This window comes from Nothobranchius furzeri, chromosome 15 (genome assembly GCF_043380555.1).
Source record: "Nothobranchius furzeri strain GRZ-AD chromosome 15, NfurGRZ-RIMD1, whole genome shotgun sequence".
In the NCBI taxonomy this organism is placed as follows: Eukaryota; Metazoa; Chordata; class Actinopteri; order Cyprinodontiformes; family Nothobranchiidae; genus Nothobranchius; species Nothobranchius furzeri.
This window is the reverse complement of record NC_091755.1, coordinates 41,733,072-41,748,689: the sequence shown is the minus strand read 5'-3', so window position 1 is coordinate 41,748,689 and position 15,618 is coordinate 41,733,072. Positions and strand designations below refer to the sequence as shown.

General features: G+C 42.1%; 2 protein-coding genes across 5 annotated transcripts in view; one reads left to right on the top strand and one right to left on the bottom strand.

The window, feature by feature from the left end:
• mitfb (melanocyte inducing transcription factor b) overlaps positions 1-14,139 on the bottom strand; it is a 49,070-nt gene extending 34,931 nt beyond the window's left edge. For all 4 annotated transcript variants that reach the window (XM_015976135.3, XM_015976136.3, XM_015976137.3 and 1 more), the window contains exon 1: positions 13,644-14,139. In XM_015976135.3, coding sequence (XP_015831621.1) covers positions 13,644-13,924 — 281 coding nt within the window. In that variant the 5' untranslated portion in view covers positions 13,925-14,139. The remainder of the gene's footprint in view (positions 1-13,643) is intronic.
• frmd4bb (FERM domain containing 4Bb) overlaps positions 598-15,618 on the top strand; it is a 61,259-nt gene continuing 46,238 nt past the window's right edge. Inside the window, exon 1 of the mRNA XM_054745661.2 lies at positions 598-817. The gene's annotated coding sequence lies outside the window, so the exon portion shown is untranslated. The remainder of the gene's footprint in view (positions 818-15,618) is intronic.

Below are 15,618 nucleotides of genomic sequence, written 5' to 3'. Positions count from 1 at the left end.
TCTGTTCGCTGTTCTTCACACAGATACGAGCCACTGGCCACTAGTCAGCGACGCATTTTACTGTTTTCTTGGGAAAAGGGAGAAATTGCTAAATTTATTTGAACATTTTAAAAGATTTAAGCTGATAGAGATTTCAAGGGGATGTGCTTTTGATTTGTAGCTCTTCCAGAAAGCCAGGACTGGTTGGTTTAACGGGAACTCTCTGGATCTTTCTCCTGTAATTCAGTTTTCAGTTCCCCTTCCTTGTTTCAGCTGGATGGCCAACTGCAACTCCCGCTCCTGCTCCCCTTCACTCCCATTTGCACATTAATGTTAAAGACATCGGCCAGAGGCGAAGTTAATTTGAACGGCATGTGTAAAGAAGTATTAAAACCTCAGATAAAAGAGGTTTTAGGATTTTCACGACTGGAATTTTAAGAAAATCTGATGTTTCTGACTGGCGTGGGAAAAACAGAAACTAACTTCCGGTCTAAGACCTGGGCAGCTCGTGACGTTCCCCAAGGAGGTCTACTGAAAACGCTATAGAACACAACCCCCGACTCTGGTGTTTCTGTGTTAGCGTTGTATTGGAGAACAATGTGTCATCAGTCAGAAGTAGCTTCTGAAGCCTCTGCTGGTCGGTCAGATTTGTTTTTTCTCTGGTGAACGGCAACGAGAACGGATATTGGATTACCGGAGACGTTCAACCGAACTCCGACCCCGCTAGCCGGACATCACTACTGGAGGTGCAGACATGCTTTGGACCGTTTGACTCAGAAGATCCGCAACTCAATTTGGACATCGAGGAGGATTCTGTTCATCTTCAGAACCAACATCGGTACAGTTTGTTTACTTTTCTTAAATATTTCATTTCTGTGCTCGTAGCGCTTCCACCTGGAGCTCTAAACTGACTACAGGCCTTAGCTCCATCATCTGTCCCAATATAATTCAGTAATCTACAGGTAAATAAATTGTATGCTACCAGTTTTACCGCTCCATGTATATATTGATATAACTCTGGATAATATTCATCCGATAGCTTACCAGAATAAACCTTCCTGATGCTGGAGTAACTCGCTAACTCGGCTTGTTGTTTGCACTAATCCAGGATAGCACGGAGGTTCTACCAGTCCCGGTAGGATCTGTTGTTGAAATATGGGGAATCTTTTAGATGACGTGTGTGTGTGTGTGTGTGTGTGTGTGTGTGTGTGTGTGTGTGTGTGTGTGTGTGTGTGTGTGTGTGTGTGTGTGTGTTGGTGTGTGTGTGGTAGCTTTCCCAAATGACTTGTTTTTTCCTCACCGGAGCTGACACAGTTAGCAGTGTTGCTGCAGTCATGCTAACAGGACTCGACTGGAGACCAGAAGTAACGGTGCGGTTCTTGATCAATTTATAGATGTAGGTTAATATTTTAGATCAGACCTATGTTATTTAAAAAGGCGTGTTGGACACGGACATATGGCTCAGACCTTTTGCAGCAGCTGTAAATGCAGTTTGCTGTAATAATTAATAGAGATGTTATTGTATTGTTTTATAAAGAGGTCTGTTGAATTTATCATTTAAAGGTTTTGGTTTAATTATAGATTTGGGTGTATATTTTTGTTACTATCATTGAATGGCCCATCATTCCAGGGTTTCCCCCAGCGCTTTGTAAGCCTAGCAGCCCGCCAGGCTTTGCTTGGCCACCTGCCAGACTAAGCGTCAGCCTGAAGAAGCCGGCAGCCGTCGGCGAAACTGTAGCTACAAAACAGGTAAACAAAACTGTTTCTGTGTTTAAAAAGAATGAAAGCATGGAATTAGGCTGCTTCATGCGCGTTCACGCCAGGCATAGCCCGTAGCATTTGCTATCCGTAGCTTTAGCAGCAGAGAGAGAGGCAGTGCCAACTCAGCGACTTTGTCACTGTTCCTAACGCCTAGTGATGAACCTAGCTGAGGACCCTTAGCTACTTTCTGTAGAACTTTCTTCTAGATATTTCCTGCAAATTAGCAACAAAATAGCCATTTTCGCTTCAAACCGTTCTTTGGTTTGACGTTGTTTCAGCTGTCATCAAGGATGTAAAAGTTACAGATACTATTAATGTTTCTGGAGTGCAGCTCACCTAGTAAGATGTCTGACTCCCATGCAGAAGACCCGGGTTTGATTCTGGGTGTGAACATAGTTTATTTAGAGTTTCTTTTTTACATTAATGGTGTATTTTTTTACAGTAAGATGCCCAAATTTTTATTTGAGACTCGCCGAACGGCATTGAATTCACAGATAAAAAAGATGTGGGTTCAACTTTCATTTTGGAACAAATTTTCAAGCAAGGGAAGGCAATGATCTGAGCATGCAGGAGGACCGACCCATCATAAACCTTTGTCGGCTGTGCTGAAGAGAAAGGTACAGAACCACATTATTTAATTAATTAGCTGTGCGTTCTCCTGTCCTCCGGGACACACACACACACACAGGACTGTCTCAGCTGTTATTTTCATAAAGGAGTGTGCACGTACAGCATGCGCGCCTCGTGCACGAGCCTGCTATTGAAGCTGCCGTTACGCTTTTGGCCTGAGGGGGCAATCGCGAGCATAAAAATTCAAAAGTCCGTAAAGTCCCTTTAAGAACAAACTTTCACCATTCCTGTCATGTAACGATGATGTTGATGAGCCGGCTGTTCCTGTAACACAGGATGATGTTTTAGCCTTGGTAACCACAATGAAGCCTTCTTTTTGTCTGTCTGATGTTTTACAACGCGGAGGTGGGAGCTAAGCTAACGGAGGTAGCAACCTAGCTACAACCGGAGTTAACTGTGCACAACACCGGAGCTTCTGAGTCAGCGATACGCCGGGCTGACCGCTGGGTAAAACCGGGTAGAGCACAGAGGTCTCCCGAGAACTCCACAAGACGGCAGCCGCACAGCAGACAGGCACCACTGCAGTAAGAGATACGTCGAGCTGCCGCTGGGGAGAACCGGGTGGAAAACATCGGTTTTCGGCACCTGTGCAGCAAACAGGTGCCGCGGCGATCAGAGATGCGCCGAGCTGCGGGGAGGGAACCATACCAATAGTCAGAACCCAGCTTCACCAACATGTTATATTTCAAACCATTTTTAAAAATGCAACGTTATGTTAAATGCACTGGGTTTTACCCTATTAAATTCAGGTTTCATGGTTAAACAGTACATGTTAAAATCTAAGCTCAGCTAGTGCAAGAGCGGCAGTGACCTAAAATACATAAACATAATTTTACTTACCGAAAAAAATGAAGTGGAGACTCCTTGGACGCTCTATTAGAGCAATTAATACCACAACAAGTCATTTTGTCCAACAATTGCACAAATAATATCAAAAAAGAATACACACATGCTACAACTAATGGTCTGAGTTGAGAGACTGAAAATGGCAGAACAGTTTTCAGGCCAGACCGAGGCTCAGGCTGAGGCCCCGGAGCTAGCTCTGCGGTCACGTGGGTCTGATGCTCATTAATTATACAGAATTTTAGGCTTTTAATACACTTAAACAGAAGAGTGAGAAAAGATTCACCCCCCTCAGAGTTGTCATGAGTGTAAACTAGATCATTTAAACCTAAAACATGTTTTGCTACCAGGCTGTAAACATGTTTATTTCTGCTGTGAAAATGGTATTTTTAACATGGGAGTCAATGAGGATTTGCTTGCTTCTGACACCAGCCCCTAGTGGATGAGGGTGGAACTGTAATTTTTGTCACTTCCGGGTTGGCTTCAATTTCAGACCCGAATTATGGGGGCTTGTGCCCAACCCTAGTGATAAGGTGTTCAGAGAGAGACACACACACACAGAGAGAGAGAGACACACACACACAGAGAGAGAGACACACACACACAAAGAGAGACACATAGCGAGAGGGAGCGAGAGAGAGACACACAGAGAGAGAGACACACACACACAGACACAGAGAGAGAGAGAAAGAGAGAGACAGAGAGAGAGAGAGAGAGAGAGAGAGAGAGAGAGAGAGAGAGAGAGAGAGAGAGAGAGAGAGAGAGAGAGAGAGAGAGAGAGAGAGAGAAAGAGAGAGAGAGACAGAGAGAGAGAGAGAGAGAGAGAGAGAAAGAGAGAGAGAGAGAGAGAGAGAGAGAGAAAGAGAGAGAGAGAAAGAGAGAGAGAGAGACAGAGAGAGAGAGAGAGAGAGAGAGAGAGAGAGAGAGAGAGAGAAAGAGAGAGAGAGAGAGAGAGAGAGAGAGAAAGAGAGAGAGAGAGAGAGAGAGAGAGAGCTGTTAGTAGAACACAAACACGTCACTATGCATTTATTACAACCACTACTGATATTGCATTATTCAGTGATAATAACACAAATGAATGTTTTCTTAATATTATGCAGCTCTTAAACTTAAACCACCAATAGTTCCTGAGCACAACCACTGCTGCAGCTCACCGCTTCTCACAAGGACGGGTCAAATGTGGAGATGTAATTTCACCAGTGTGTGATGATGACTACTGGGACTTTAACTTTATTGATCAGTCAGTATATAACATAAACAACTAGTTATTTTATAACCATAACTAGCACATGTTGGATGATTAGCTACTAGACTTTCAAGAATTGCAGCTTTACTTTCTGCCATGTGTGATGTATAATATTAGCATTAGACAAAAATATTAATTAGAAGATGTCTTTGTAAGACAAATCAATGATGGACAGCATTTGTAGTTATAGTCCAAAGCCTTTATCCAGCAGTTTCCTAAGTAACATACACATTTTTAAGTAAACAATAACAGAAACAGTCCAGGAAAAACCTCGAGTAGGCTCAACTTTTTAAAGTAGTAATGACTGCAGCAGTTTCCAGTACTCCATCATGGGCAGACAGCAAAAACAACAACAACAACAACAACAGCAAAAGCCCTGGTGTTCCATGAGTGAGGACATGGAAAGTACTTCAGACTGAGGAGAGGCCCCGCCTGCAGTAAACACCGTTCAGGAAGTGTTTTACTTCAGACACAACATCTGTCCATGTCACTCAGCTCCGTCATCTTCCTTAGATCCTGGATAAAACTCTGCGGCCTGTCTGGCATCCGTCTGGTGTTCCTCATGGGAACAAGATTCTCCCAATACCACCTTCCATAACCTTTCACTTCTGACTTTCAACTCTGTCAGACAAACTGTTTTGACTATCTAAAAATACTCCAAATATTCTTAAAATAAACAAATAAATAAGTACTATATCTAGACACGAAGGCACAAACATTTAGCCCTTCTACAACATTCTACTACACCTGTTCTAAACACTAACAGAAATCTGATCCCGAGCCACCATTACTGGAAGAAAAGATGTCGTCTTCCGGTCAGTTCTTTGTTAGAGAGGAGGCACTGATGAAAACGCTGATGTGATAATTTACTTTATAAACACCGGTTGCTTTGTGAGATATTTAATGTTGTGCTGAAGAGTTGCACTTTCAGACTCGTAGCCCCCCCACTCCTGAACTGCAAATAAAAATCTGACATTCTAATTAAAATATACCATTTTTAAGATATTCCACTATGTTCATTTGTGCATACTCATATTATTCATTGCTGCATTGATTTTCTGACTCCCACCAGCGCTACTGAATGAAACTACTAACTAAAACAATCCACACCCAGCGACCCGGGCACCAGTGCACCCGTCAGGTTTCCTTAAAGCGGCTCATTCTAGAGGGACTTTGCTGTCAGGCTGATATTTAGTTTGATATAATGAAAAATGTGTGTCAGCGTTTCCTGAGCACCATAATGAATTGTTTTGGATGACATCTATGACCATTGCCATCTTCCTCTTTGCCTCTGTCTGACGTTTTTATGTTGTTTTGCTAATTTATTCAAGTCCACTGCGATCGCTCCGCAGCTCCACAGTTCACCTCTATAACAATGCAGTGCTGCTGGAAAACAATAAAACGCTTTTTGGCGCCTCGATTTCAGTCTCGGTAGATGGCTTATATTATAGAGTATCCAAAAAGTACTTTGCATTGGCCATTTATGGCAAAAAGTGGGTGTGTAGGAAGAGAGTTGTGATTTATAAGGCAGGAATTGTGTGCACCTGTGCATAAGCAGTTGTCTATAGGTCGGAAACTTGGGTGTGTGCGAGTAAAAGTTTTTTCTGAGCTTAAGTAGAGTTTCAGTGAGGATTCTACACGGTTTTATAAAAGAGACCCCGGTCTTGGTGTGGGTATCGAACTCAGCCTTCTAAAGCCCTTCTTACAAGACACACCTTGCCGGCAAATCAGCTCATTTTACCGCAGCGGTGTGCCTTATAAATGCACTATGCCGGCATGGCAATGCACACATTTTGCTGCACTTGTTCTGCCTCGCTTACAACCAGTTTACTCAATGACTGACTGTAACAACTTTCTAGCATTCTTTGAGAATAAAATCAGAAATATCGGGGCAAGTTTTTCATCCCCATCTACTTCCTACCCTCCCACCCAACTATCTTCCGCCCAATTATGGTCCGTTTTTACTCCTGTAGGTTTCCAGAACATCTGCCTCATGAAAACAGCCTCATGCCTCGTTAATATTATTCCTACCACCTTGTTTATCAGGATGTTTGACCAAATTGGCCTGTGCTAAAATCTGGCTCTTTACCATCTGTTTTCAAACATGCAGTTGTTGAACCAATCTTTAAGAAACCAAGTTTAGACTCATCTCAGCCTAATAATTACAGACCCATTTCTAAACGACCCTTTATCTCTAAAATATTGGAAAAGGTTGTAGCAGATCAACAGATTACTTTTCTGGAACTACACAACAGTTTTGATAAATTCTAGTCTGGTTTTGGTAAAAAACATTCAACAGAAACAGCTTTGCTTAAAGTTTCCAGTGGCATCATGATGGCTGCAGACAACGGGGAGTTCACTGTGTTAGTATTGTTAGATATTTCTGCAGCTTTTGACACTGTTGATCACAACACCTTAATCAACAGACTTGGTGACTCGGTGGGGATCTCTGGAACTGTTCTAGACTGGTTTAGATCGTACCTTTCTAACAGATGTTACAGTGTCTGTATAAATCAAATCATGTCAGGTTCTACTGATCTGTTCTGTGGGGTACCCCAAGGCTCCGTTTTGGGTTCACTGTTGTTTCTGCTGTACATACACCCTCTTGGACAGACACTTGATTCTTTTCATAATGTCTTTTATCACCTATATGCTGATGATATTCAGCTGTACTGCTCCTTTAAGAATTCTGAGTTCTATAAACTATCTATCTGAATTACTAGAGTGTCCATCAGCGATCACCAGCTGGCTAGAAGATAACTTCCTTCAGTTAAACTCTGAAAAGACTGAATGTCTGATCATTGCCCCAGAGAGCATGGTTCCCCTGGTTAGTCAAAAACTTGGTCATTTATCTTCTGCCGTCAAGACAAACTTGAGGAATTTGGGTGTTATTTTTGACCAATCAATGTCTCTTCAAGGTCACTTGGAAACGTTGGTCCGAAACTGTTTTCATCATTTAAGAAATATCTCCAAACTGCGATGGTTGGTGTCAAAACATGAACTTGAAATGGTTCTCCATGCCTTTGTCTCCTCCCGTCTAGATCACTGTAGCACACTCTTCACATGTTTTAACAAAAAAGCCCTTGACCGCCTTCAGTTGGCCCAGAACTCTGCAGCGAGGCTCCTAACTGGAGCAAACAGAAGAGCACACATCACTCCTATTCTGATGTCTCTGCACTGGTTACCCGTTAACTTTAGAGTTCATTTTAGTATCCTGATTATAACTTTCAGGACTCTACATTAACAAGCTCCTCTCAATATTACTGAATGGTTAAAGCCTTATGCTCCAACCCGAGCCCTCAGATCCACATGCCAGAACCTTCTAGAAGTCTTTCCAGACTGTTGCATCCCGACTTTAGAGGGATCTTCCTTTATCCTTATGCAGCATTGACAGTCTGGACACTTTTCAATTACAGCTAAAGATCCTTTTATTTAAAGCAGCTTCAACATAAATCTTTTTGTTTTATTTTTAACTCAAATTTGTAATCATCTTTCATCAGTTTATGAAATTTTATGACGTAATTTTTTCTGATGTTAATCTATTTCTGTTTTGAGATCATTATGATTTTATGACTTTGTTTTATTTTGTTTTGATCTATGTGAAGCCCTTTGTGATTCTATGTCTGTGATAGGTGCTATAGAGCTAAAATGTACTCACTTACTAATATTGCGGTAATTGTAAACGGAGATTGCGCCTTGTCGCAACAGAGGGTGATGCCATGATCACGTGAGGAGTTACCGCCGAGCTCCGGCAGGCAACTATATTAAAAAAGAAAGTAAACATGAGCCGTAAGATTCGCTTTTGTAAACAGAATCAGCTGAGATGATAATCTGGAGCAATGCAGCACTCCTGGAGCTTCTCTCCGTTAGAGCTGGAGGTGAGATCACCAGAGACTGCACCTTTAGGAGCGGCTTGTAAGAAAAAACACGTAATGAGCGTGGCTTCGTTTGCAATAAAAAAACAAGTTATGTCCAAGATAAACGGAAGTCTGCGGCAGCGCAGAGACCGCCCCCATACCCTATGTATTCCGCCATCGGGTAATCGTTTGTAAAAAGGACACGATTGTGCAACATTACTGCCACTTCCTGATCACTTATAAGTGACCTGTGGCTCCCTGATGCCGCTTCAGCGTTGTGGCAAATTGACGCCATTGCTGTGTAAAAATGGCGTACATGACGTGGTAAGTTCAAGATTTAAGTTGTTATGTTCCAAGTTGGATCATCAAATAAAAACTATTTTAAATTTATTCAGGTCTTATAGGTCTGATACTGAAAGTTGTAAAACATAAAAACTAAACAGGTAAAACCTGTAAGATATTTTCACAGCACAGTAAAACAATGCCATAATGATGTAAATCTGAATTATTTCATAAAGACAAAATGTGGATATTTACTTTAAGAGCATAAATCATTTGATGAAGTTAAAAGTTTGGTGGCTGTACCTCCTAATATACATTCATGTTGTCCTGTAGGTGAGCTATAAAGCCGGCATGTGTCAAACCCGATTTACTGCAGAAACGTCATTGCTATTGCTGAGCACGGCTTAAGCACAACTATGATAAGCATCAGTGATGGATGATGTCAGTAGGTGTAACCCCGGTTATTTCTGTTGCAGACCCCAATATTAGACTCAACATGCCTAACGATGGCTGGCTGTGTACAGCGAAGAGTAGACAGGAATAAACATAAAGAAAATCAATATATAGTCCGTATGGGGTCGAGTTTGCTGGGATCAGTTGTTGTCCGTCTGTTAGAAGGATTACGTAACAACTAGCAAGCTGAATTTCCTGAAACTTGATGGAGAAGTGGAGCATGAGTGAAGAGGGAAGTCTGGGTCATGCATTAATAACAGCATGACGTCATTAAATGAACTAGTGAAACCGTTAGAGAGATTTATGGGAATCAACACTCCAAATTACAACAGGGATGTGGCCAATGTGGGAATTGTCACCAGTTGTAGGAAATACAAACTTTAGATGAATTTGGGAATTTCAAGTTGGAATCGGTTGGTACAGCTGCCACTGATGAGTGTAAAGCACTTCAACCCTGGCAAGGAAACAGGACCCTTGAGAACTTGTGAATGTCACCACAACTTCTCACCGGTGAAATCAGCGGCCTAAGAGCAATGTTTAGCGCAAGACTTTAAGTGACAATGCAATCTCTGTCCAGAACCATACGGGCACTTAAACACTCATTTCTACAGCAGAGGACAGATTATTATTTGTTTGGATTTGCATCAGGGCTGAATGATTAATTGCATATGCAATTAAACTGCGATGTGAAATACGGAGATTTTCTAATCGCAAAAGCTGCAATTTGACTGGCAGCTAGTGGTTAGCACAATGCTAATATACATGGAAAAAACGCTTTGTGATGCTAATGCTAATATCTATTGTGGAATAAAGGCTTCTAAAATGATGACTGACGCCAGCGTCTTTATCTTCAACGTTTAATGCTCATTTCTTAACGTGAGCAACATCAAAACTTTACAGCATTTTTTTCCTCCTGTCAAGTACAACACAGTCACCGAAGAAGAGTGCATTTCCTGAAAGTTCCCTTCAAAATAAAATACTTGCACAAATACATTTTCAGTGCCAACAACAGGACTTTATTTCTATAGCAACTAAAGACTTAAATGACAAATAAGTCACAACATATCGCCAATTACATTCTTACAAATTATGAATTAGGAACATGCCAAATGATTACATTTGAAGTCTAATAAAAAGTTAAAACTGCCATAAATCAAATAAGTACTGACAGATATTATATTAAAGCTAGAAAACCATAAGAGACTTTAATTCCACCGAGTTTTGGCTAGCAGAGTAACTGAACTATGGAAGCTCTGCATGGACAAGAGAAGACATCAAAAACTCTAAACACAAAATACTTCAATAAATGGGACACACTTCTTTCCTGCAAATACATTTTCACAGTTGATGCTAATACCTATGCTCCTTCAAGGGATGAGCTCCTGGCTGCAAAGCATCACCTTCAAATACAAAATGTTGTCTTTACTGGTGAGTGTTTATTTATATGTAGGCAAATAAACTTGTTGATATTATATGTAGATAAATATGTAGGTACATAAACTTGTTTATAATCAGTACAAGTTACATATATCAAGGTATCTGCAGGTTTAAGGGAGCCACATTTAAGACTTTTTAAGACCTTTTTTAAGGCCACTTTGACCAAATTGAAGCTATAATTTCCAGCTATTGCCTGGAACGGGTGCTAACCACGTCGCAAACATGGGATTAGCCATCCAGTTATCATTAAACTTGCACTTCCCCATGGTGCAAGCGCCCACTAGCTTAACCAGCTAATGTGCTCATCTAAAAATAGCCCCCCTTTCACAACCAACTGAATGTGTACGGTTCCGCTTACGCCAACATCGTACACAAAAAATACTGAACACTAACTAGAAATTCATGAAAATTTTATAGAAATTAAAGAATCTTTTTTTATTGGGTCTTTGGTCATTTAAAACCTTTGGAAACTGTATTTAAGGATTATTTGTCATTTTTAAGGATTTTTAAGACCTTAAATTTGGAAAAGCAAATTTAAGACTTTTTAAGACTTTTTAAGGACCCGCGGATACCCTCATATATTTTTTATTTGCTTCCATTAGTTGAAAAATATGAGAAAAGCCCCTTGAGAAAATACTCGTGAATTAAATCGCAATTAGATTATTTTCCAGAATCGTTCAGCCCTAGTGTGCATTTATTTTTGTTTAAAATGAATCGAGACTGGTGTTTCAAAAAAGCCACCGAATGTTGGTGCAGATGGACTTTTTCTATAGGTAAACAAACGTCATGTCACTAGTCTGAACTCAAAGACCTGTGAATTTATATCAGAATAAATAAAGGCTTAGGGTTACAGATAGAAAACATAATTTATGCCTGTAAAATGTTGGTTTTTAGTTTGATCAGGGCTGCGCTCGCAGATGTAACACTTCCACAGCTAAAATTATAAAGCTTATTTACACTGCATGGAGATGAAGTCCCTGCCTATCCCACATCTATACTTAGACTAACAGTCTTGCACACTGTCTGCAGTTCAACTGATATAAAGACACCAAAATAAATGTAAAAAATATGTGTGAAAGCTGAGATGGCATGTTGTCACACCCCAGATTTCTGATTTTGAAACAACTGAGGCTTTTATCGATGGGACTCATTGTGTGCAAGAACGTCTCGGTCACGGTGACTAATCATTCTGACGGGTCATCTGCATGTGATGGGAAGAGGAAGTGGGACACCTTCATTCCAAAGGAAGACTCGGGCGACTTCACGTGTTTTAAATGCTATGTGATGCGGTCCAGAGGTTCTCCAGTTCAGCCTGGCCCAGACTCAACCATGGACGTGTAACACAGTAATGGCATTTCACTAATGTGGTGAACACGTTTGTTTATAAAAATGCAGAACTAGGTTAAAGGTTACAGCATTCTCCCTCTTTACTGGCTATCCTGGCCGGGATTAAACACAATAAGAGAAAATGCAAATACGGAGAAGCAGAGGAGGGAAATTAGGAGAAAAATCTGCTCAGTCAGAAGACTGTGGCGCTCTGTTCTCTGAATGTCTCACGCAAACAACGAGGCTACGCTTACACCCAAAATGCTGCTACAAGACACAAGGACACTGCGTTAACTCCCTGTAGGTCCAAACTCACAGAACCCAAGAACCCATCTACTTGGCTCGCTGTCAGTCACGTCTTCTTTGCCTTAAAGAGAGGCAGCCGAGTGTTTGCTAGGAAAAGAGAAGAAGTGAGATGATCTGCGGAGATCTGCTGAGCGGACAGAACCCGGACAGCTGTCTGTTTCCAGAACAACCATCTTCTGCTTTTCGTTTTGCAGCACAGAGGCTTTAGAAAGTGCTATTGATTTTCTCATCTAGGTCTCATTAAGACAGCAAATGAGATAAATATCTAATCTCAGCAGGCAGCTAATTATTAACTACGATTAGCATTTGAATATTACACTTGCACAATGGGCCCTGCGATGGACTGGCTCTCTGTCCAGGGTGTACCCCACCTGATTGCCCATTGACCGCTGGAGATAGGCACCAGCCCCCCCCCCCCCCCCACCCAACCCCCGCGACCCTACGTGGACAAGCGGGTTCAGAAAATGGATGGATGGATGGACTTGCACAATAGAACAACCTTGCCTGGTGTGCCGTAAACACAGGAAAAGGGTGAAAAGTTAAATCAGATGATTTAAAGTTGATTGTTCTCCAAAGTTTTTGAGTCTTGTCAACAAGATCACACCAACAGTCCTGAACCCGGCTAAAGATGCCCCGATTCTGCTTTGGAGACCTATTTCTGGTTCCTGCACAGCTAAGAACTGAATTAAAAGTACTTTTTAAAACTAACTTTTGAATAATTTAAAATGATGATTTTTAGAAGTAAAGACTTCCACTTGAAAGAACTGTTGTTGGATAAAGGGGAAAAAAACCCATTAAAGATGAGTGAATGCTATGCATCATATAAAACAGAGTAATCAGCGAAAGGCAAGTTAACCCTCAGGCTCTGATATGGCGTCACCCAAAGACTCATTAGACCCGCTCCATGTGTTTTAGACGTGATTTTTATGGTCAACTGGGTATCATTTAATTCATTTTCAACAACAATTTTCATGGATATTTCCAGAAATGGATGGTAAAAACTACACATTGTCTCTTTAAGGACCAGTGACAGATCACTGCAGGCTTCTGGACGTTGTCTAATAGGTCAGATCTAGTGATCTACTGGTTCTGTGGACGGTTCCTGTCCAACAAAACCAACTTTAACCCAAAGCATCTATCCTTTCCTGACCTTTCTGACCAGACACACCCACCCTCGGGTCATTCTCAGTGGATATTTGACCCAAACACAAGTCTCCATTTTGTTTTGGGAGTATCAGACAACAAGAGAAGTGAGGCAGAGCAGCATGTCACCCACCCTGACCGGTCTGCTCCTCCACAAGCTAATATTTGAAGTTGCTGTTGACCAGACAACACCCAAAGTGTTACATAAGTTCAGCCTGGCTGCAGCTGGGGTGAGGAGCACCTCCAGCTGCCGTCAGCGGCTCCATCACACCGGCCGGCCGGGGCTGGGACCGGGACCGGGCTGGAGGGGAGCAGCCGATAATCACCCAACCCCGCCGCGGCCTGGGACATAACTGCAGCGGGACAGAAATAAAACTGACCTGCTGCTTTTCAAGGGCTGACTCTTCAACTCGTAGTAGGTTTTAGGCTCCTCTTGGAAATCCTCTCCCACCTCGAAGTCGGGAACTATTCCCGATTCGGAATGCATGTTCGTCCGCTCGCGTCGCCTCGGTTCGGTCAGACAAAAACACCGAACAACAGCAGCAGTGGGACCGGACCGGACGGTGTTTGTTCCGCTGAAGTTAGTGGAACACGGACCGACAGCAAACGCCAGCCGAGCCGGAGCCGTGTAGTCCCGAAGGGAAGCGAGCACGCGGCGCATCCTGGGCTGCTGGGCGCGCGACAACTACAAAGACCAGCGTGCATCTGGGCTGTCAGTATCAGCAAGGATTTGATTGGCTGCTACACCCGGGGGATTTCTGAATATTACAATAATTATAATTGTACACAGGTAATGAATGTAATCAACGTGATTGATACAGCACGTGAGCTCTCCACAACATCACATCAAACTAGATGTCTACAGTCTGAATCAGTCAATGCAGCATAAAGAAAACCAACATTTAAAGAAATGTAAAAACATCTGCCAGTGGTTCATTAGGGTTACCATGGTAATCATACAACCAATTCTCTTCACCAGTAACTGAATGAGATGCAGACAGAAACATGAACTAAGATAGAAACCTTAGACAAACTGTTGTGGTATATAAAAAAAGGTGAAAGTGGTACTGAGACATTCCTTGAATTGTGTGCAGCAAAATGCTCAGATGGTCCCACCTGAGATGGGTTTCTACAGTGTCTATGGTAACTCAGCTGTTGACTTCCTGCACCTCATGGAGATTTGAGAGACAAATTTATGTGGGAGAAGAGAGCTAAAAGTTTCACAAACATCTCCATGCTGTCATGAGCCGGAGTCTTCCCATTCTCAACATCTCTGAGTGTTTTGTTTGCAGGAGAGGGAGCAGCAGCTGCACCTTGTCCTCTGATCAGCGGGTCAGCTTCATAAGGAGGGTGGTGAACACTACTCGACGCTGGATGATTGCTACTGACTGATCTTCCTACGCCTCAGGAACCTTCACCAGACTCCATAGGACTCTGCACCGGCTCCCCTTCTACGTTCATCCATCCATCCGTCCTGACCGACCCGCTCTCCATCGACTCCTCGCTCCCTCTCCAGCTCCAAACGGCCCTCTTGGATTACACTCCGACTCACTACCTCCCCTCACTCTCCTTCTCCCTCCACGCTGCCGTCCCGTTCCTCATCCGCTGGATTTTCCAGTGCGCCTATTGTCATCGTTCGTCCAACAATAAAATATTATTTTTTCCTCATCAATCTGTTTACAGTCTGATTCTGCATGCCTGGGGTCAGACACCTTCCCCATACCATGACACATGCATGTAATGTGTGTGTGCACTGAAATATTGTGAGGATGAAGAGTTTTTATGAAAAATAATTGAACAATTCAGACAGTTCAAAAGTTTGTGTGACATCAATAGTTGTTTGATGATAATGATGATGATGATAAGGATGATGGTGATGATGATGATGATTATGATGATGATGATAAGGATGATGGTGATGATGATGATTATGATGATGATGATGATGATGATGATGGTGATAAGGATGATGGTGATGATGATGATGATGATGAGGATGATGATGATTATAATGATGATGCGGAGATTATGATGATGATGATGATGATGATGATGATGATGGTGATAAGGATGATGGTGATGATGATAATGATGACAAGGATGATGGTGATGATGATGATGATTTTATGATGATGTGATGTGATGATGATGATGATGTGATGGTGATGGTGATGATGATGATGATGATGATGATGGTGATGATGATGATGATGATGATGATAAGGATGATGGTGATGATGATGATGAGGAGGATGATGATGATTATAATGATGATGCGGTGATGATGATGATGATGATGACTATAATGATGATGGTGATAATGGTGATGATGGGGATGATGATGATAAGGATGAT